The sequence below is a fragment of the Peromyscus maniculatus genome, chromosome 5 (assembly GCF_049852395.1).
Source record: "Peromyscus maniculatus bairdii isolate BWxNUB_F1_BW_parent chromosome 5, HU_Pman_BW_mat_3.1, whole genome shotgun sequence".
NCBI lineage: Eukaryota > Metazoa > Chordata > Mammalia > Rodentia > Cricetidae > Peromyscus > Peromyscus maniculatus.
Genome location: NC_134856.1, coordinates 24,289,526 through 24,313,752, shown reverse-complemented (window position 1 = coordinate 24,313,752; position 24,227 = coordinate 24,289,526). Strand labels below are relative to the sequence as shown.

The 24,227-nt window shown below is 38.7% G+C and overlaps 1 protein-coding gene across 6 annotated transcripts in view; it reads left to right on the top strand.

Annotated features, from left to right (window-relative positions):
• Inpp4b (inositol polyphosphate-4-phosphatase type II B) overlaps nt 1-24,227 on the top strand; it is a 742,657-nt gene that overhangs the window by 618,647 nt on the left and 99,783 nt on the right. For all 6 annotated transcript variants that reach the window (XM_016006370.3, XM_016006364.3, XM_076571928.1 and 3 more), the window contains one exon: nt 10,206-10,409. In XM_016006370.3, the coding sequence (XP_015861856.1) occupies nt 10,206-10,409 (204 nt within the window). The remainder of the gene's footprint in view (nt 1-10,205; nt 10,410-24,227) is intronic.

Here is a 24,227-nt window from a genome sequence, read left to right as displayed (position 1 = left end):
TCTCTGCTGCTACTGAAAACCATGCTGTGGGACTGTGTCCTTTTCTAAACAAAGACCAAACAATTCATAAAAGCATATGTGTGTGTGTGTGTGTGTGCGTGTAATTTCTCAATTCATACAATTTTATTGTCCCTGTGCCCAAACCAAGGAGCACAGAATAGAATATGAATGAGAAAAGCTCTGTTCCCAACAAGAGATTCCAGACCATTTCATTGATGGTAATGGTTGTTAGTAATGATGATGGCAGAGGAGAGTGGTGTTTGCCTCAGGATCAGTGGAAGGCTTCTTTACAGTGAGATTCCCAACTTTAACAACTGCATGAGGGAGCTAGTATCATTTCCAATATTCACTACTGATAATCCCATCAAGTTAGTGTTCTCATTATAAACTAGGACACAGAAATGTTAAACAATTGCTAGTGCCCATCTAAATTGTGTCTGTAGCTGAAGCTTCTTTGAGCTCATACCACTGTACAATATCTTTGAATATATGCATGATCTAGTGGACTAAGGAATATGTGTGATGGAGAGCATAAAGGGAAATTTATAATAATGAATAATTACTGTGTATTTTTGTCCTAGACTACACAAAGTCAGTTAAATTGCATTATGATTTAATATTTCTTATAGATCCTTTTGTGGTATGTGGGATTAGACCTAGGGTCTCACACATGCCAGTCAAACAAACTGAGCTAAATCTCTAGCCCTTGTTGTGGAATATCTTCTGATGGGCAGTCGTTCTTTGTAATAACTTATTAGTATATACTTAGTATTTATGAACTTATTAGTTCATAAAAATATTGAAGATGCAGTTTAATTACATACTAATCTAACACACAGAAAACTCTGATTTTAGCTAAATAAGTCCAAAAAAAGGTACAATTTCATATAAATGTCAGAATTTTAACAAATGATATGAATGGCCAATATCGGAGTAAGTTAAAATTGTAGTTTTCTTTTCCTTAAAATACAGATAAGATCTTTGACAAAAATTCAAGAAAATTATTTAATGTAAATAAATTCCAAATGAAAAGTAAGGAAAATATAGATAGTATATAGATAACCCATTGATCAGAAATATGAATGACATTGGCTTTCAAATGTCCATCTCTCCCTCCACTGCATAAAAAGTCATTTTTGTCCTGCTCAGCAGGAAGCACCATTGGGCACTTAATAGTGCATGGTACTGTACTTGATGCCATAAGATAAAGTCTACATAGACATGGCCGTTAGCTTTTACAACCTCAGATTTGCATCTGGACGGTTTAAGAAATTACAATGCAAACCTGAGAGGCCAAACTCACAGCGTACAGAAGAAATCTGGTACTAGCATCTCTTTAGCCACAGAGAACTGTACACCCTATTATGTCCAAAAGAAAATGAAAACTGTTTCCTTCTGAAACTCAAGATTTCCTTAAATTTCTTTCTACAATTTCTGGTCTTTCAGAAGTTAAAGTGATGTGTGGTATTGAAGAGAACACTGTGTTGATACTTAGTTCCTAAGAGGGCGTTTCTCACTCCTCAGTCACTTCAACCATCCTAAGGTCTGTCTCTTCCTCAAATTGAAAGGAAGAAGAGAAGAAAGGGGTTGTTAATGGTTGTTGGTAAAAGCAGATGTGGAGGGCAAAACAAAACTCCAGAATTACTTCATTAAATTCAGTTGAAACTTCAGGGTTTGAATTTACTTTCTGCTTTCCATAGTCCCTGTCAAATCATAAATATTTAATTAGTGAAATGTTATACAATGAAGAATTGTGTTTATTGGTAAACTGGGGAATAGAAAACACAAAGAAAACAATGTCAAAGATGATATTAAGCATTTGACTTGCATATGAAGCGCCCGGTGTCAGAAGATATTATGTGTGATGTAGATACACAGGTACTCCTCCTCAAGAGGGACGCCGGTCAAATGGGCTCCATGCTTTCGGAGTAGAGGACGAGGGCTGATCCTTGTGCACACCCAGCTGACTCCCTAAGGCTGTAGTACAGGAGAGAGGATCTGAACTGTATTTCTCAAAGAAAAGACAGGAACTAGACTTTGGGAATTCCAAGTTGGCTAGATTCACAAAGGCTAGTTTAAGGAGGATGGGACTTAACATAGAAGAACTCTGAAGCTCCATAAATGAGTGTGTTTAAGATTTGTCTGACCTATGGATGCTTATGAATAAACTATACTTGTCCAGGGAAAGAAACACCAGACATTAGTCAATAGAACTTTCTCTGTTCTCAAACAGTGCTATGAATACTTTATATTCACACAGCAGAGGGAAAAGACTTACTCAGTATTTTCTGAGTAGAGTCCTCAGAAAATTTGGGTCTGATGGTTCAGCTAAAAGAAAATTAGATTATGATTTGTGGTTAATCCACATAAATAAGGCTTTAAAACAAGGCTTGAGAGGGTCTCATTTATTTCAAGTAAGCTAAAGTTGCCTCAGAACAACACAGTCTTTAAAAGAATACAATAAGAATTGAGAAATTGATAATATAAAATTAAACTGTATGCCAATATATAAACAAATACCAAACTTGTATTGAAAAATTGCTGGAGAGATGATTTAGTGGTTAAGAGCTCTAATTGCTCTTGCAGAGGACCTGACTTTGGTTTCTAGCACCCACATGGTAGCTCACAACTGTCTGTAGCTCCTTCCAGGGCACCTCATGCCCACTTCCGGTTCCACAAACAAATGATACACAAATGACTTTATTAAAATAACATTCCTCATCTATATAAATAAATAATGTTTACTGATTCTTTGGTAATGTTATAAAATGTATTTTGACCATATCCAGTCCCCAAAGGAGATATTGAAAGGATAGATTAATGATGAAAATACTATTTACTGTATATTGCTGTAAATTTGAGAAACAGGATTTTAAAAAGATAATGACAAAAATATAAATGTTTCTGAGAAGACATTGTTAAGTAAATAAAAGGTGGGGTCTGGAGAGGGGGCTCAGCAGTTGAGCAAACCAGCTGCTCTACCAGAGGATCGTGGTTCGGGTTTCAGCACCTACCTCCAGGTTCAGACTATCTGACACCCTCTGGGGCCTCAGTGAAACTGCACTCGTGTGCACAAATCCACACCAGACAGATAGACAGACACAGGTATGTAATAGAAAGTAAAGAAGATGGAAAAGTGAAAACAGACTGGTCAGATGACTCTGAGAATTAAGACACCTGTGGCCAGGCCTGGCATTCTAAGTTCAAGTTCCAGGACTCACATGGTAATAAGAAAGAAAAAAATCCTGCATGTTGTCTTCTTAACACAGACTGTGAGAGACCAGCTGCCACGATTCACTCAGGGAAATACAAGGGATGCCTCAGAGCAGCTCGGTGTAGGAAACTTTTTCATCTGAGGGTAATTAGGAACAAGTTTTAATCTATCTATGACTGGTGAAATAAGGAAACACACATGCTTTCTGATGATAACTTTCTCTTTTACTTCATCTTAAAAATGGTCTCTCGACTCTGTCTCCACGCTGCTGCATATCTCCATATCTTTACATACGTGCACTTTTCACACAGCTACACATCTATCTTTTCCATACATTTCTCTTCTACATCTCTTTTCTATACAGCTTCATTCCTTGCCTCCACAAGGAATCTTTACAAATCCCCACCCAGCCACAGCTGAACATCTCATCGACACAGCTCTCTCACCAGACAGCACTTCACACAGTTCCTGGGCACAGCTCCTCACAGCGCGTACACAGCAGCCGCTCTTTCACACAGCTCTCCCTCACACACATACTTCTAGATTATTCACTCACTCCTTCCTTCACACTTCTCTCATGCTTCTTCTTCTTCGTCTCTCACTCAACACACACACACACACACACACACACACACACACACACACACACACACACACACACACATTCTGCCGCAGCTCTCACATAGCTCTACACAGCAGTCTCTCCACCCTAACGCTGTTGCCTCACAGCCAAACTCTGGACAATTGTGTTACATTTTTCAGGGCCCTACCCATTCTCAAAACACAAGATAAGTCACGGAGTTTCTCTTAGGCTAGTGATGTCCCATTGACCCATGCACACAGCTCTAAGTTGGTGAGGGATGCCAAGAAGTAAACAACCGGCTGAACCTTGAGCAGTCAGAGTACGTGCAGAAAGGGAGCTTCTGCAAGGACTATGTCTTGATGTAAACTGCCAGGCCTTGATTTAGCAATAAACAACACCTGGGAGTTAGTCTTTGCGTATATTCTGTGGGGGCAGCTTAGTCTGTTTGGGGCTAGTTCTAAGGTCTTTGCAAAATGTATAAAAGGCTGTCTTTGAAACTAAGAATATTGTTACTTTCCTGTGTGAGTAAAGAAGAATATTCTGGTAATATTTCTGTTCATCAGAATTATAAAGCTTAAACAGAAATCCACAGCTAAATGTGTGCCCAGAGATGTAAAACACACTACCAAAGGCTGTGGAAAGCACCCCACAGCTGTTCTTGTAGGGAGGTATAATGGTGGCACATGAGAAAGTTACAGGCAGAAAAAAAGTAATTCCACAGCCAGTGACTCCATGCCTTTGCCAGGTGGAGCTCCACATCAGTTATCTGTCTGGTGGGTCAACTTGTCAAACACTGCTGTATACACCCAAGGCGCTCATCATCCTCTGACCTCCAAAAGTTCCCATGGTGCAAGTGTTCACACACATGTATACATACATACATACATACACACATATGCAATAAACAAACAAATAAATATTTAATTAAAAACAACAAAAAAAGAAAAGTCAAGTCATGAACCTGGTAAAAATATATGGGAAATATATGTCTCATAAAGGTCCTGTATCAGAATATATAAAGTGCTCATGCAACTTAATAAGACCAGCAACCAAATTAAAATGGAAAAAGGTTAAAAAGGCACTCCACCACAAAATATATGTGAGTGATAAGTAAGTGCATGCAGAGTTTCTCAGCATCATTTCTCAGCAGAGAAATGCAGATGAGATTCCACTAACCACATATTGAAATAGGAAATTCAAATGAGATTCCACTAACCACCTATTGAAGCAGCTAGCAAAATGTGGTACATGTGGATGAAGAAATGGAGAACTAAAACCCTCCTTCACATAACTCTGATATCTGGACACCTAACTGGTATGGAGTTCTTTGTCCAGTGGTTTAGTCTCTGGGCTGGGGAGATGACTCTGTAGGGAAAGGGCTTGTTGTGCAAGTATAAAGACCTAGGTCTGTGTTCCCAGAACTCATGTAAAGCAGGGTAAAGAGACACAGAAATAGAATTCTAGTATCCTACAGTGAGGTGGAAAATGGACCAGAGCATCTCCTGAAGTTCACAGACCTGACAGCCTGGTGAACACAGTTAAAAACAACAGAGAGACCCAATCTTAGACCAAGTAGACTAAGGCCGAGGCTCCCGCTTGTCTTCTGACGTCTGCACATGTGCCCTGCTCTGCACAGGCCATCCCTATAGCAACAGAAAGGCAGAGTGGGATGTATATTTGCCTTTCTGGTCAATATTGGGCATCACGTTATGTCAGTCACCTTCCGGGAGACCTTACTAAAGATACAAATTCTAATCCATTATTCAGTGCCAAGACTCCGTAGTTTATATTTTAATATTTGTGGCTTTTAGCTAACATCCTGGGAAAAAAAGAGAGAAAGCATTTGAAAAGTAAATCATTCCATAAAGGTTCTGTGGCAAGTTGTTTACTGGATTGTGGAAAGGAGATTTACTGTGGGTGGAAAGACAGGGTTTAAATCTTAGACCATTACTGGGAGGGTTTAGCTAGAAGGAACCGGTCAACATCCCACATAAAGAAGTCAAGGAAAAATACTCCAGGAATTTGCATTGTGGGTTGCTAAAAGCAATGATGTCATTGGGTAAAATATCTTAGAACACAACCGAACAGAAACAAAGTAAGAGCAAAATCCCACTTTGAATTCAGATTGGCACTGAACTCTTCCTGCAAAAACCTTAAGTTGCTGAAGATTGCTCAGAACGTGCATGGAGACGGGTTTCAGAGACCTGAGTATAATGATGGTAATTGAGACTATGAGGGAACAGTATATCACCAAGAGAGGGGAAAAATGCTTTTGAAAAAGTGACTTAAGGTTCCTGATTTCCCTTTCAGTGTCGAGAATGACCAGGGTGTAAAGAGGCACAAAAGGAAAACTTATAACAAATTCAGTCAAAAAACAGGATTGTAAACAGAAGAGAGAAGTTTACACTTTATTTTGAACTAAGACTTTCACAGGCTGAAAGTTCTATTTTGTATAAACTGGGAAATGATTTATTCAAGGTCAAATACATGATACATAAATGCCTGGGATGTCTGTAACTTCCTGGCTGCTCAGTATAATTTTCCTTAAGGGATTTTGAAAAATATCAGTACAACAATGGTGGAATATAAAAATATTTTCTCTTTGAAATAAATAAAGCATATCAAATATACAAATAAATGGAGATTTTCTTGCTGTATAAATGACTATTAAAGTAACTGTCACCTATTCATGCCACCGGTTACTTCTATGTTACAAGGGCAATGACCAGATTGCACCTGTAATTCATTGCCTTGAATTCATTTTCAATGAGAAGGAAATTCTAAAAAGAATAGATTGAGTTTGTGGCATTCTCTCGTGGAAAAGAGTAGTCTTAAATGAACATATCCTAACCACTCTCCTGTCATTAATATTCAGAAGCCTAGGAAATTTTCTTCAGGCATTCCCAAGAGAAGTAATTTTTAGTAGTTTTAAACTTTAAGGTAATTCTGTGTTTTGCCTTGAAGAATAGTTGTATGGAAATACGAATTTCAAAAAATGCTATAAGAGTAAAATATTTCACTTCTAAGATAGCGTTTTCTTTCATTTTTAAAAATTCTGAAATGCGTGATATAGATCATCCTCAGGTTCAGAGTTTATCCTTTCGTCATTAAATCAACATTTTAAATGAGTTATTTGACCTACACTTATGACAACATTTAGACAGCTTTGTTGTTTTCTCTTAATGTAAGCTGAGTCAAAAAGGAAGAGTGTTTCACAGAGAGTCAATGACTTACTCAGAAACAAGGTCATAACATCCCATGAGTGTGACTTCCCTAGTCTTCCTTACACTGTCCAGTTGCAAGAACAGCAGTATGCAAATGGATTGGGATGAAGTGACTTATAATTTCCTGAACCTTCCACTTTGATCATAAATCATCTAACCTCTCTACTCATCTTATATAATAAGTAATGCTTATCAAGAAAACTGAGACATTTTCCCCAGTCACATAGATCTTGCAGATGAGACTCTGCATGTGCAGGTTTCAAGAGATCCAGAGAACTTCCACTGATCCAGATAAAATTTACATAGAAACAGAAAGTTAAAGTGGAGCTCTCATGATTTTTGTATAAAATGTTACTACTTTGTATTTAGCTCTCTAAAAGAAGTCCTGGTTGTAAAAAGAGTCTGCAAGACACTATTGCATTATCTCCCAAATGAGATTTAAATAAATGAAGTGGAGATTCTATGTATACATGTTTGGGAAAAAGTGATCCCAAGTACAGTAGAAGATTCTAGTTGATGTCAACAAGTCATGCCTCTCTGTAGTTAGGAATCATGTAAGTATTGCAGAAAAGTAATCCCAAGTAATGAAGAAGATTCTCATTGGGGTGAACAGCCAAGCACTGTAGAAAATTCTAGTTAGTGTGAATAGCCCAGCACTGTAGAAGATTCTAGTTGGTGTGAATTGCCATGCCTCTACGTGGTAATTACATAAGCATTGCAGAAATTGTAGCTGTAGTAGCAGGGATGCAGAGGAGTCTTGTTGTTGTTCAAACAGTAAATCAAAAGAATGTGTTGAAACTAGCAAGAAATAAAAAGTTTGGTAACCTGAAAGGGAATAAATTAACATTTTTAATAATTAAATTAGCATTACTGGGTATATCCAGGCTATGAGAAATTATGTAAATAGCATGTTTACCCATTTTCCTTTATGCACACTGACTAGATGGAGTACTATCTAGTTAATTTCTTTATTATTATTTGTTCTGCATTTTCCGTTGTCATTTTCACATTTAGTGCATAAGTGAATACTCACTGAGCTTTTCCATTATAAGCTAGCTGACTTCTCATAATTTATTCTAAAGTATTTTCCAATTGTTAGTGTTTTATATTTGGCTTTTCACATTTATTGTTTTCTTACAGAGTAACTAATACATTTGTTGAAAGTTGACAATAGTCAATGAATTTTTACATCAATAATAATTCCATGGGCAATTTGTAGTAGGGAAATACATTTTGAAAATAGTAGATTTTCAAAATGTGTGGGGATGTAGATTGAGGGAAGACACAGACATCTAGACTGCTTGCAAGTGGTGGTTGGAGTGGATTAAGGAAGGACCACTGAGCTTATTAGATAACTCATGACCAGTGTTATTTGGACTGACAAAGAGCAGGGTGTTAACATTTCTTTCTTCTCTTCTCTTCTCTTCTCTTCTCTTCTCTTCTCTTCTCTTCTCTTCTCTTCTCTTCTCTTCTCTTCTCTTCTCTTCTCTTCTCTTCTCTTCTCTTCTTCTCTTCTCTTTTCCTCTCCTCTCCTCTCCTCTCCTCTCCTCTCCTCTCCTCTCCTCTCCTCTCCTCTCCTCTTCTCTCCTCCTCTCTTCCTCTCTCTTCCCTTGACCCTGGTGGTTTGAATGAGAACTTCCTGCCTAGGCACATGCATTTGATATTTAGGCCCCAGTTGGTGGATCTGTTTGGGAAGGGTTTGGAAGAGATGTGGCCTTGTTGAAGGAGGTGTGTCACTGGGAGAAGGCTTTGACATTTCAGAAACCCGTGTCTGTCCCAGTTATTCTTTCTGTCATTTGGTTGTATGTTGAGACGTGAACTCTCAGCTATTTCTCTTGCACCTTGCCTGCTGCCATGCCTTTCACCCCGGCCATCATAGACTCACCTTTTGAAACTGTAAGCCATAAAAACAAATTCTTCCTTCTGTAAGTTGTCTTGGTTATGGTGTCATATCATAACAATAGAAAAATAGCTAATACAGTTTTATATCTCATTAATGAAGGGTCAACCACAATTCTGTTTCAGCTCTAGAATGCTATGATCAATTGAAATAAAGAAAATATACAGATATAATAAGCAATTTTATACTTATTTCATAGGAATTACCTGAATTTCTTTAATTACTGACATTCACAAAAAGATACAGACAAAATTTACTAATTTTAAGTTAGCCAAGGCACTGTTGGTTGGATTTTGAGAGTAGACTAAGAAACAATTACTTTGTAATGTTGCAATAATAAAGTTAGCATTATCTGAGATTGCTACATTACTGGATGATGATATCAATAACCCTCAAAAAATAACACTTGGGTAAAGGGGCTCTTTCTGACTACCAACTATGAACCATAATGGTCAATGCTGGCTTATCTCTAGTCTTTGAACACACTGTTAGGTCACAGACATGTTAAGTTTACTATATTAAAGAAAATCAATTACTGCATCCTTCAGTCTATTATAGCATGAAGCTATTAAACATTTGATCAGGAAATTGCAAAGTACAGCTGTAAAACTCTTTGCTGTTGGTACACTGTCATTACTCTAGCACTTCCTAAGTATTCACTTCTAGATTGTAAAATCTACCATGCCAGGTTTCACCCTAACCTCATTAACACTGCATTACTGCCATAATGTAGTGAAGGAGACAGTTTGGGAGATGATAATAAATTATAAAATAGCAAATATTTTCATAGGGAAGGCTGTCTCTCCTGTTGAGATCTTTCCATGGCGTGAAAGCACTCTGAATATTTTTTTGTAATGCAGCTTTCCCCCCTGTGGCCTTTACTCCTGCTTTAAATATAAAATAGACATAGTATGTTCGGGCTTTCTTTGGGGCTGTTTGAGATTGCATGAGAGGTACAGCAGGTAGTTGTTGAAATGATTATCCCCAGTGAAATCTGTCTCCAAAGACTGTGGAGCTCAAAGAGAAGCAGTTGAGGAGACAGATGGTGTTTATAGTGCATTTAAAACCTCAGCGTTTACTTTAAAACAGGAGGACTCCAATCCTTGGCAGGATCCCAAAACCAAACTATTTCCCATTGATTGGTATGAATCACTCTCCCTCCTTGGTGCCCGCGCATTTTCCACAAACACCACTTAAGTACCAACAAATCTGCAATTGACCTTTTCACAGCTCTGTACAGAGATGCCTACCATGGGTTTCTAATCCTCATCAATTTCTTTCCAGACTGAGCTTTTTGTACATGCCTTCAAGGACCAGCTGGTCAGGAGTGCTCTTTTAGCTCTCTACACAGCAAGGCCAGGAGGCATCCTTAAGAAACCACCATCTCCCAAGGACAGCACAGAGGAGACTTGTCCCCAGGATGAGCCCCCTCAGCTAAGAAGGCAGGACTCCATCCCACATCATTCTGACTATGATGAAGAAGAGTGGGTAAGTCTTCTCACTGTATTTGCTCTCATGGTTTAGCCCTAAGAAGTCCAGCAAGCATAATAAGAAAGCTCCACTTCTCACAAAAATATATTGGAACCCAGTCACAAATACATCTGTGCATAGATAGCCCACACTTCTCCTTAGGAGAAAGTTGCAGGTGAAAGTTGTATTCCTGATCACAATTATTTGCTATAAATATGTATGTTATCAAACAAATCGTGTACAACCAAGAATAAGTCTTGACTTCAATTACTAAAATTGCAAAATCCTATAATGCCTTTCCTTATTCATTTCCAAACTAAAATTTTAAAAACTTTTCAGGAGAAGAGTGAGAATCAGCTAGGCCGTGGTGGTACCTGCCTTTAATTACAGCAATTGAAAGGCAGAGACAGCTAGATCTCCAAGTTTGAGACCAGCCTGGTCTACAGAGTGAGTTCCAGGACAGCCAGGGCTACACAGAGAAACCCTGTCTTGAACCACCCATCCCCCCCCCTCCAAAGTCATGTCAGCTGTCATAGAATACAAGTATTTCCACCCTTGCTAGGGAGAGGTTTACTCATATGCATATTCTAAGAAACTTATTCATGTTTAAATGAGAGTGAACATTAAGATTTCTTAATTCCCACCATCTAGTGATTCTGTGATTAAATTGATACTGGTTGCAGGGCTCCGACATCATATCCCCTGTGTATGCATGTGCATAATTACCGGAGAAGGTAAATTAACAAAGGAAACAAAAGTGTGAAAAGAACTCTAGTAGAGAGGAAGAGGATGGGAGGAACAGGAAGGGGCAGAGGTAGGAAGAACAGAGTGCTATTGATCATCAAGTGCCTCTGAGGTACATGTATACATGTGTGTGTTCACACACATATATATGCATACTGGTATCCCTTTGTTGAGTCACACGCTCAACAAAAGAAGTGTGCTAGCTGCACTACATGTTAAATTTTTAGTTAACAATTCTTTTCTTGTTAGCCTGAAATTTAAGAGTGTTGAGGATAAGGTGTTTGAGAGGTCCAGGTCTCTAAAATAGCATCTGAGTGTCTACGAGACAGCAACCGATCTTTCTTTTTATAAAATTTCGACCACAGGAAACCCACCTACAGGCTTCACAACGTATGTGCTGAGTAAGTGTTGTTGCTGCTGATGAAGTTTGTATTTCCCACACGACAGCATTTCAAAAGAGCAAGTTAGATATTTCTTCAATTTAACTTCACCTTCCTCACTTCATTCACAGCTCCAAGATGTACATACCTCTTAACCTCTCTGAAGTTCAATTTCTCAGCTATAAAATGAAAACTGTATCTGCTCTGCTTAGCTCTTAGGATGGATGTACAATAAGTGGCTTATTTGTAGGTGATACTTTACTGCCTGGACAGGCCTAGTCAGATTTAGTGGTGGTGTATTGATATGTGCTTCTTGGTTAAAGCATGTGGCTTATAGTCTTATCATGACAACTAAATCTATTCCTAGAGACCTCTAGTTGTGATCTCTGTGATCTCTCTCTCTCTCTCTCTCTCTCTCTCTCTCTATATATATATATATATATATATATATGTGTGTGTGTGTGTGTGTGTGTATGTATGTATATTCTATAATATATATATACATATATACATGAATAAACAAGTCATATATATATAATCAGACACACATATATATATGTCAGACATGTATGTATATAATAAAATATGCATTGTGAATTTGAAGAATTTGAGTAGACATATAAAAGAAATTACTTCACTTAATTAACTAAACCAATTTAAGCTTTTGAGAAATAATTACCACTTTTATCCTGACTCAAGTAAAAACCTTGAAATAGATGTGCTTTCTTTCCATCATTTTCCTGTACTACTTTGTGATCCCTCCCACAAAGTCCTACTTTTCCTACTGTTTAATATTGGCCTTCCCCCTTCTTTCTTCCTCATTTTCTGTTCCACAGATAATTTTTGAGGTCTTCAGTCCAGTAGGTATTTGAAATGGAAAGATTAGCCATGTTTGGTCCTCACCTGAAGTTCAGAGACTTAGGGGAGATAAAACATTTTAACAGATATAAAATGTTGAAGCAAAGGCCGGGATACTGTGTGATAGCCTCTGGTAATAGGATTTTATTTCACCCAGTTTGAATTCAGGAGTGTGTGTCTTGTGATGCACGAAGAAAAGACAGAGGTGTATTATTGGTGGGAAGTTTTACAGAGAGCCTTTTTCTTCAGTCAGAATTGGCATTCTGCCTGATTCACTGCACTGCACACTGGGAGCCCCTGACGACACCCTAGGGCCTCCTAGAGCCCTCAGCATATTCAGAAATCTAGAAAGACAAGTGGCTATTGTATAAGGTGGCCTTAGAGGTCTACAGAGAATAGTGTAAGAGTGTGGTGGTCAGAGTGGAAGTGGACACGGGAACAGAAGTTAACCATTCCAGAAGTAGTGGCTATGGACACAGCATACAGATATATCTGATTATTATTCATTTTACTTGTTTTTTTAATTGATGAAAGTTTACCTTGGTTGTAATGGAAATAACCATTTAGAAAGTAGAGGTGGAGGTGGACAGCTCTAGAACCTCCTAGAATACAAAATAGACTCACTTCTCATTTGAGGCGTCTCCAGAGAAACCTTTTCTTCAGCTGAGACATACAAAGGACTTGAAAGGGCTTTGATGAGGTGTTCTGGACTAGATGGGCTCCTTTGTTCATAATGAGAGCCTTGTGCTGAGAGAAGGACATAAGATGGAAGAAGGGACAGGAGAAAGCTTAAGAGCTGACTGGGTGCAATTTTAGCAATATTTGGAACAATAGACAGGATTCCCACCCTTAAGGAACCAGCCAATGGTGGGCATAGTTCTCTGTTCATCACAGGCCATTCTCTGGGAAGGGTAAAGGCTTGTTGATTGTTTCTGCAGTTGATAAAGTGTCTTCCACATTTCTTTTGGTTTTCATTGTGGTAATATATTGTGTACCCTAATAACCTTGCCCGAGGATCAGAGGACAGAGCCAGCCACTACTAGATTAGGCATAGAAATCAGACAGTGATGGCACACACCTTTAATCCCAGCACTTGAGATCTCATGCCTTTGCTTGGGAAGCACACACACCTTTAATCCCAGGAAGTAAGATGGCAGGGCAGAGAAAGTTATATAAGGTGTGAGGAAACAGGAACTCACTCTCTTTAGGCTGAGGATTTTGTAGTGGTAAGAACTAGTGGCTGGCTGTTCTTCTTCTCTGATCTTTCAGCTTTTACCCCAATATCTGGCTTAGGGTTTTTATTAAAAGACAATCTAAGATTCAAACAACATTTCATCTTGAGCACAGTAGGTCTGCATGTTTCTGTGTCTCCTTGCACATCTTAAGAATTTCCTCCGGAAGTCACTTTTTTTCTTGAAATATTAGAAATAGTTCATGTTTAATACAAGTTGAATGCAGTTAGAAGGAAACTCCCACTCACTAAATTTTCTCTCCTCTAAATATTTTATCTTTGTTTACAATCATTATTGTGAAGGTCATATAGCATTCTTACAGATTTTTCTCAGCAACCACTTTCTACTAGAAAGATTTCTCTGCCAGGGGATTTAATATTCTTAAAATTATTCAGCAGTCATAGTAGCCATGTAACATATTATTTTCAAAATGTTCTTCACCTCTGACCAATGGAGTAAACCTGAGGAAAATATAGATAATTGAAATGTCTTTAGATATATTGCTAGTATATGATTTGGATCATAAGCTTGACTTATTACAGCTCTTAATTTTTTGTTAGAAAAGTATCAGTATTGATGACTAACATAGTCAAATTCTGAAAGTAATTCCATGTTCAAATGAATGTAATCAGGTTTTGGTGACATATGAAGATGTCCTCTGACGACTTTAGCTGACTTGAATTTGAACGTGAAGTTATACTGGTCCCTTTGCTAGAAATACCACTTGTTTCTCTTAGCTTCCACTCACTCACTGTAACAACACTTAGTTTGAAGCCTACCATTTCTTACAATAAACATATGGGAAGTGAATACATCTTTGTTGCTCAAATTTTAAATGGTCTTTTAATAATAAAACCTGGAGCCAGATATTGGGTAAATGCTGAAATATCAGAGAGACAAAGGAACAAGCCACTGCCATGTCTCACCTCGCAAATTCAATGAATCCTCTGTTTGAATGTCCCTGAGTCCTCAGCTGAAAGATGTCCTCACAGCCAAAAGCCTTCAGCTGAAAGAGCCTAGCCAAAAGGCCACTAGCAGAAAGTGCTTCCTTGGTCAAAAAGCTTTTAATTCCTGTCTCCTCACACCCTATATACCTTTCTCCACCCAGCCATCACTTCCTGGAATTAAAGGTGTATGTGCTTCTCAGTATTGGGATTAAGGGTGTGTGCCACCACTGCCTGGCTCTGTTTTCTCTCCTAGACTGAGTCAATCTCATGTGATCCAGGGTAGGTTTGAACCCACGGAGATCCAGATGAATCTCCACCTCCCGAGTGCTAGGATTAAATGCGTGTACTACCTCTGTGTTTAATCTTGTGTCTTGTTCTGTTCTCTGATCTTCAGGCAAATTTTATTAGGGTACACAATATATCATCACACATCTTAGTAAATTCCCCTTGACTCCATTTTTATGCATCTAACAACTTTTCCTTTGTAGCCATGAAAGAGAATCTCTGGTAACTCTATGTTTTTCTAAGGCTGTTTTAGTGTCAAATGGCTCAATGGAGAAAAACTGATGACATGAATGTGGATGATACTTATCAAGTAGATATGACGGAGGTTGAAACTGAAATGAGTGATACCTAAAAAAAGCCTGTTATTTGCTAAACTTTGGTTATTAAATGATTGAAAGCTCTACAGGTTTATTTTCCTGAAAAGTTAGTAAACAATTAAACCCCAATAGACTATTTGGGATTTTATGACAGTCTATGCCAGGAAACTGACGAGTGCAGCATCCTTCATCTCTCAGCCTGTGAAGATGACATACTGCATTTCTCTCTGTACCCTGCTAGAGCAGATGCTTCCAGCAGCTGGGATCCCAAGATTAGTTTGTCCAGCATGTGAAAGCGCATCATCTAACCAAACGATTAGGCTGTCCCAGATTTTGTGGCTACAGTAATTACACTATTCTCTACAACATTGGGGTTTAATTCCAGAATTATACATTGGTGGATTTGGAGCCAAATCTGGCTATTCCTAGTCAAATAAAGTGTTTTAAAAATGATCTTATCATACTTTAAATTCTAATCCATTCTAGTGGGGTACACAACTAGCAAAACTGTTCTTATTATTGAAATCGTCTAAACTATCATTTCAAATTGGATTATATTTCAGCATTCAAATTACCCAACTGATTTCTACTTCAAGTTATATCCAGAAATTAATGTTTATTCTGGGAATAAGATGTTCCCATGTGCTCCTCCTGAGAAGGGTGGCTATGGAAAAGAATGGTGCACACACTGTTCATTTCCAAAAGCTAAAAATGTGACAGTTTTAACCATGGAGGAAATAATTAAGGTTTAAGAGAATGCGTATTTTAGCCTGACTTAAACATTAGGTCATGAATATATACATTGCATATTACAAGGCACTGAGTTTGTATGTGGAAATGTTGTTCATATAGAGCCAGTAAATACAAACTTTAAAATGAGTCATAAGCCTGATTTCATTAAAAAAATTCTAATCTTTCCTAAGCTAGAGTACATTTTTTCCATATTAAGATAAATGTATTTATGTTAACATAAGGAAAACAACTGTCATATTTAATTTATAGTTGATTCCATAGCAATATTCATATCAAGCATCCCATTAATCAGGTCCATATTTATAATTTGAAATAAACTCAGGCTTTTCTGTAACTCAGTGATACCAAATATTGTGCTTTGGAATCATATTTCTATGAATGGCTTTCTGATAGGGTTCTTACAAACACCTTACTGTCACCTTGTCTAGTAATGTCTGGGGCAAATACAAGTGTTCAAGATTGTGGGAATGTTGGTATACGTGTACTGCCCTAAGTAGTGGAAGTGAGCATATTCGCTTGTAAAACGCTATAGACTGTTCAGGACAAAACACACTCAGTCACAGGTACCCCCATAAGCAAGCAGTAGTAGTCTGCATGCTGACCTCCTCTTGAGGGTTACCCCGTCCATCTTTCACCTCACCTGTAGTGACAGATTCAGACTCCATGCAAACACTCTGATGCCTATGCAAACTGATATTCAAACAGATTCTGCTCTGTTCTCTGACTAGCTAGGGTTATGTTATGTGAAACTATTGACCTGGTATTACTAAGAGGGAATTAAATCCTCTTCATTCCTTAGAGGTGGTTAATCCTTATAGTCAGCCTGACACTAGCTACCCTCTGGTTATGCTTCTTCAGCAGCAGTGACCTGTAGTTTAGCTGTCTGGATAAGTCTTCTACACATTGAAATATGACCACTCACTTCTGAAGGTTTTGACAGATAGTTGTGCGTATGTATGTACGTATTTACTTACATATATTTTCAAATCTAAATGATCTTCTTTAATAATTACTCTGTAATCCCATGCTCACATAGTCTATGGAATTCCTGGATCTTGCTCTGTAGACCAAGCTGGCCTCCAACTCACAGAGATCCTCCTGGCTCTGCCTCCTGAGTGCTGAGATTAAAGGCATGCACCACCACCATCTCCCAGTAAATTGTTCTTATTTCTCTCTTTCATATTGTTCGTGTACTGTATAAATTTCTATAGGAAAATTCAGTCTCTTGTTCACTACTATATTATCAAAGTTGGCAAAACAGCTTATATACCTACCAACAGTGATCAATATACAGTTATATAATTAATTGATTTCTTTTAAATTATCCTTTAATGTATTACTCATATCTATCTTCTTAGTTTGAATAACATAATATTTGATTTTCATGTAATTATCTACTTATGTCTACTACATTGTTCTGTATTAGAAATCATTAATTAATTTAAAATTTTTATTCTCCAAATAATGAAAAGTTCCCAGTTATCTCCTCCATTCCTTATTCGTTTCAAGATTCTACTAATATTTGTGAACTATGCTGCCCTTTGGTAGGATGAAATTTTATGAAAGTTCAGGTTCGTTTTATTTCATGCAGTTAACTAATGTGCTTTGATCAACCTCCCTCCCACTTCTTCACCTCCAGTTTCTTCCCTATTCCCCGTCTCACGTTTCCATCCCAACATCAGGGCTCTCTGTTCAAACTGCTGAGTGCACTCAGCGCTGCCTGCCTGTGCGTGGGTGTAGGACCAGCCACTGCACTGTGGGCGCCTTGGATTATTATTTATTAATGTCCCAACACAAACTGACTATTCCTCCGTCTTCCAGTTACTCCTCTTTGGGTGCATATCCCCCACTCTTTAGCACTGCAGTGACTATTCATCTCTCAGCAGAGAGAAGGAAAACTGCAACATCACTACATCAGAGATTACTGAGCCAAAGTACCCTGAGAAATTGCCCATCTTAGAAATTTGGTGGCAGCAGTTTTGATTTTGCTTGGTATTCCTCCAAAGAATACAAAGCTCTGTCATTGTTTTTAATTTAGACATTTGAAATAAATAATACATTCAAAGAAGCTTATTCCCTTGTCCCACTTTTTCCTTTTCATCCCTCAGCCACACTATACAACTATGCAATAATCTTACAGTGATTAAAATGGGGTCTTTCTAATAAGTGATGGGGTAGTTGTCTTGAGTATAAAGTTCAGTTTTACAGTTAACAAGGAATACTTCGTCAGAGTTCTCCCATGTTACAAGGTCAAGGTTACATAATAGAGAGTGGATTGCTTTCACTTATTTCATGTAGTTGATTCCAGTGTCTGTCCACATGAGACAGCAAAAATGAGGAATTAGGCAGCAGGCTAGACGTTATATTGAGTCAGCATTTCTTCAGCTGATAAAATTTATGTGATTTGTATAATACTATATCTTTTAAAAATCAATTCCCATTAGCAGATTAATAGCAGAACCATTGATATAGAAAGCAATTTTGTTTTTCCCCATATAGACCTTAAATTTTCTTAAAAATAGTGAAACTGACTTCATTAAAATAATTCATTTTTCCTTTTTAAAAATTAAGGAAATACAACAACTTTAAAGAAAAAAGCAAACATCACTAAATTATGTAGTCTAATATGAACTATTTCTATCATTTAGTGATCTATATTTCAGTTATTTATGTAAAAAGTCATGAGTTACTATATTTATTAAGAACTTGAATCATAACTGCTCTTTATCAGGCTATTCAAATGAATTAATTTTATACTCATTTGGTTTTACAACCTGTTTTATTGATTTTTTTTATAACATTGGGGAAATCCAAGTAAACAATGAAGAGGAAAGGATTTTGTATTTTCCTCAGCACTCATTTCATGTTCTAGAATGTTCCTCCCCAGGGGGGCCTACTGTTTCCTGAAGGGAAATGGAGGAGCAGTGGATCTGGGGGAGAGGGGAGGTATGTGGGGGGGGCTGGGAGGAGTTGGAGGGAGAGAAACTGCAGTCAAGATGTATTATATGAAAGAAGAATAAATAAAGAGAAAAAATACTCTAGCAAAAAGAAAAAATGGGGTCTTTCCAAGCAGTTGCCCTAAGCACCAGAAAGGGCAGAGAAGAGGCGAAGGGAATTTAGCCAGCTGGTCCCCACGTGGCAACTGAACATAGTTGCTCATCAGTTTCCTTGATGGATGGGAAGCATTCCTGAACTTCTCCAGTCCATTTCACCCAGGAGATATGTGCCTGGAATACTTATCCACTATTCAGGTCTACAAAAGGCGATTAAGCAGAGTTCATGGCTGTCCATTAAAATGCACAAATGTTCTATTAAAGAAAAGAAACCCCAAATGAGAACTTTATGTGCATGCATATTCATGAAACCCTCCCATAGCTACATTTTCCCAACCTACAATTAATACTTTCACCTTCAGTCCCTGCTTTATGGCACTTAACATGGGGTTTGATACATACCAATGGAAGATAGTCTTCTATGTTAATGTGGGAAAAATGGATTGGATGGATTGACCAAAGCCATAACTAGTCATCCCCCAACTCAACCTGAGATTTAGCAGAGATGTTTTATTCTATTAAATTTAGTAACTGTGATTTCTTCATTGGTGTTTTATGCTGAATATCACCATATCTTTGGGAACACTTTCCCAATTATTTCAATTCCTGGTCTAGTTTCACATATTTTGTTGACTGTATTGATTTGTACTTATATACCTTAGAAATTTATTAATACCTTTAACCTAGGTACCCTCAGACATCAATGTAAATTCTATAAAGAAAGATGAGATTTTTTTCAGTGTAAAAATTTTTTGATGCTCCCAAACTGAGTAAGTAAATAAAATGATGAGCTATACACAGAGAGCTGACTGATTATATTAGCATAAATTCAATTAAAAGTAATAACCTGTGAAAACAGGTGCTAATAATTATATGAGTGTATAGTGATGTGTCCATGCAACTTTCAATTAAAAGTTAAAATCATTGAGCTGGATGGTGTCACATGTCAGAGGCAGAGGCAGGTTGATCTCTGATTTTGAGGCCAGCCTTGTCTACAGAGTGAGTTCCAAGGCAGCCAGGTCTACACAGAGAAAGCCCTGTCTCAAACAAACCCCCTCCAAAAAAAAGTTAAAATCATTACTGTGTCATCAGTGGACATAAAACTCAGGACGCTTCACAATAGAAATATTGCTTCCTTTGCTTCCTCCAATGTTTCCTTCATATTTTTGATGTTTGTACTGACCAAGCACCTAGCAGGTGCCTGAGAAGCATGTGCTGATCTACTTTAACAGGATGTTTTGGGGATAGAAAGGATGGTAGCCTTAGCTAAAGCATTTTTCCTGATGATTAAGAGGAATGGGAATTATCTTTGTCTTCCTGGCTATCTGGGTGGCTCCGGGCTGAGAAACAGTGCAGGACCAGCTCTGGCACTAAGCTTTCATCCTGGGAGTGGTTGAAGATGACTGTAACTTCTCCCTGACTGTGAGACTGGACAAGGACCCCAACAGGAAGAGTGAATGTGGAGAGGTCATTACTTGCAATAGTGGCTATCTGAGGCTATTAGGGTGAGCAGAGTCTGGAACTCAGGATGAAGTCAGGAATGAATGAAACCTCAGTTTGGTTGCAGCTGAGTCAAAGTAAAGCAGGAAGATCTATAATAGGCAAAGCCAGGAAATTGCTCTTGACTCCAATGGAAGCCATGGGTCTTAGCATTTGTAGTGGACTTATGTGCACAGATAAGTGCTTAAGCCCTATGTCGCCTTGATCATGTATGTGCTGGTTGCCCTATAGATCATCTTATGTGCAGCTCATTTTAACTAATAGTCTAGATGAAGAGTCAGAGAGAAGACCTACCAATCCATACAAGGAGCGGATATTTGTAGTGTTAAAGAATGTGTTTAGTCTAGAGTAGCCTCTACTTAACCCAAGGATGAGTTGAAGAGAAGATTGACCTTGTTAGTTAACTGGGTGTTTCTAATCAAAGACCTTAAAAATGAGTTACAGCCAATGAAAAATTATTCCCCCCCCTCTCTCTCCCTCTCTTCCTCCCTCCCACCCCCCTCTCTCCCTTGGACATCCACATCAGTTCTGGCTGAGTTATTGCATTTTTGCTGATCAAAAATTGGCCTCATAAAAGCTGATCATCTAAGCGTTACTGAGCTGTCTTTTTCAAGTTCTTTACTGATCCAGGCTCTCTCTTGATGCTGCAGGGTTCATAAACGTGGTATACTGAGTAATCACTCTGCTTTCTACCTTCATGGTTCACTCTGGCAGCTGTAATGTTCCCCCTGTTACATGCTACTGCATCTATCAAATGTGGTCAATTACGCCACTGGGTTTGACCTTTATGTTAGCTTACATCCTAACCCTCAAATAAATGAGGGTCTAGATTAGCACCTGACTTAGAATGGAGTCAATTTTGCCATAACTCCCCTCTTGCTTTGTGCCCTCAGTGACTAGAACCTCTCAGGAGAAGGGTAGTCCTGGAGTCTTCATCAAGGTTAAGGGCATCAATTAAAGTTCAGGATCTATTTCGTAAAGGTTAGCCTGTAGACTACCAACCTTCTATTGCTTCTTCACAGTAGGATAATTGCTGCTATTTCTGGGGAACGGCCTTCCAGGCTAGATCTCTGATGGGGAATGGTTGTTTTAAAACCTCTCTGGGCACAGAAGAGCCACACAGAATTCGAGCTTAATTTAGCACGTCTGGCCTGAAAAGGGTAGAGATGTGGATTAATGTCACATCTCTGTGCTTCTGGTGTCTTCTCACTGACCACTAAGAAGCTTTTCCTCGACCTGGGAACAGACTGAAATGTACAGTGTGGTTGCAATAGAGAGGAAAAAGGAGTAGGCCCCATCACGTCAGCAGCAGAGGCTCCAGGAGCCCGGCCACAGACTGGCACAGCAATAACCATCTGAAAGAGAAGGCCTGTTTGTTGCTCACTGCCTTCTATGTGTGTTTTCAGATCTAAAGGAATGCGCTCCTTCGGGAGAGAACTCAGACACCCAGGTTCCCTTTCGAGAATCTTGCCAATAAGTCTTTAGTGTCCCTCTTCCAAAATGATTGAGTCCAGTTGCTTCATAATTGAACTGTCATCTTTCCTCCCTGGACTACTTTCTCTTCTGCGTATCCCACTTAGAAAGTGGATCAGGAACATATCCTCCTCCTCCTCCGCTAGCCATGCCACTTAGGTTTGTTGAAGTAGACTAATCGGCAACTGTTAAAGTGTCTTCTTCAGTCCTGCATCCTTGACACATCCTTTGTTATCAGACTTACAGGTGTGTGTGTGTGTGTGTGTGTGTGTGTGTGTGTGTGTGTGTGTGTGACTAACCTGTGGTTGTAGTTGGATGTATTTTAATATGGCTTCTATTGGTCTCATGTCCAATCTCAGATACTTGAAGCCTAACCTTACTGCTGTGAAATGACCTTTGTCTCTCTGACCCTGCATGGGAACATCTTCTCATGACTCTGTTCTATGTGGTATGGTGTGCCATCATTATCTGGGCACTCCTTCATTGGAGGAATCAAGTCTTTGGAGTCAAAGAAATGAAGTTCCAGTTTATTTCTTCCATGTTACTATTGAATGTTATTCTTCTTCTCTTATCTAAAGTCTTATCCCTCAGAAAAACTGAGTCAAAATATGTAATTATTTGATATTTTTTGAAGGTGAAATTAACTAGTATATAGATGCTAGATGAATATAGACAGCAACTGCCCCCCCATCTTGTTTCCTTCTGCCTTTTCATCCTTTTTCCTTACTTCTAAAAGTCTGCTGAGGGATAGTTCCTGTCCTATAGAGTGAAAACAGAACTCTCAAAGAATTTACAGTCTAGCATTAGAGGCAGGCACAAATCAGCAAGTTTAATCTGCAGAGATCATAAAAGAGGCAACAGTGATGAGCAGAGCACAGTGTTCCCCCCTTTGGGGAGACAGGTTCACCCTTCCACAGGTGGAGAGTGAAATACTCTGCTCAGAGTTTGCAGCTGCGGTAATAAAAGTTTGATTGTCCGCTCATTGCATGTAAGAATTGCACAAGAGACTGCCCATTTCTCACTCTCAGGAAATGCCCTCTGACCATGAACAACTGCATGTATGCCTTCTATCTGTCACAATTACTGTATTCCTGAGGGCCTTGCTCAGTGAACAAGCTTCACTGTGCTCCTCAGGCCAAAAACATTGCCTTTGTTTACACCCGAAGTCATGTTCTCTACTAGTAGAATCTTATAGTCTTGGGATACACACATGGAGAACCCCATAGGAATGTGGATCTCAAATCCCTTTCTATATATCTTTGTGTTCTGGCTCTTCAGAGACAGAATTAAGAGCAAAATAAGTCATCTCTGGTATTACTTTACATAAGAAAGGCAGCTAAGAGCCAATAGGATCAAAACATAAGCTTCCTTCAACATGGGCAGCAGAAAGAGAACTGAAAATTTGTCTTCCATGCAAAACTAATGTGAAAATTGAGGAGAGTCTATTTCTTGTCGGCTTCTCAGTAATAGAGTTTATTACCAGGCTCAGCTAGAAAATTGTGTCACTCTTTAATGTTATCACTTTACAGATAAAGTGGGTGGTAGTGGTTAAGATGTATTGAATAGAGGTCACAGGTCATTTAGTAAGTCACTGTGTTTGGAAGGTAGATTCCCCCCAAATCCAAAGCTGAAAGGAGCCCAGCCTTCCTTCCAGCTTCTTCCTTTGCCCAGTATTTTCTGCATACTTGAGCTCCCTTCAGCTAAGGACCACCTGTGCCTCATTTCCCCAGGCAGCACACAGAGGATGGATGTAATCCGCAGATGTGATTAGTGTCTTAATTTCCCTGAGAGGGGAAGTCCTTGCTGTGCTTTGAAGGAAAGATCTGCCTCTTGTGGAAAGATTGTTATGATTATTTGTGATTAATAGCATACTTCACGAGCAAGATTGCAGGCTGAAAGAAAGCAAGCCTGACACACTGAGGAAAGCCAGGCTGGGCTGGATGTGGGCCTGCTAAATTGTAATGATTTCCCCTGAACACTTTCACACAAGGCACAGTGCGCAGTTGGCTCTGAAGGCACCATGGTGAAGGAGGTGGAGCAAGAATTATCATCTCAAATTGTAGGTGGCAAATGAGACCTCAGAAACGAGGTGCTTTGCCCACAGTCCAACATTCATGTGGTGCATAAATCCTCAAGATTACCTTTCTCACTTTGAATGTGCCTCTTTAAAAGAAAATTCTGTTACTTTCTCAGCTAAACAGAGTAACTGTGTACCTAACCCACATGGCTAGATTGTTCAACTTAACTTTTACAAGACAGCAATCAAATAATCTAAATTCAGCTTTAGGTTTTTC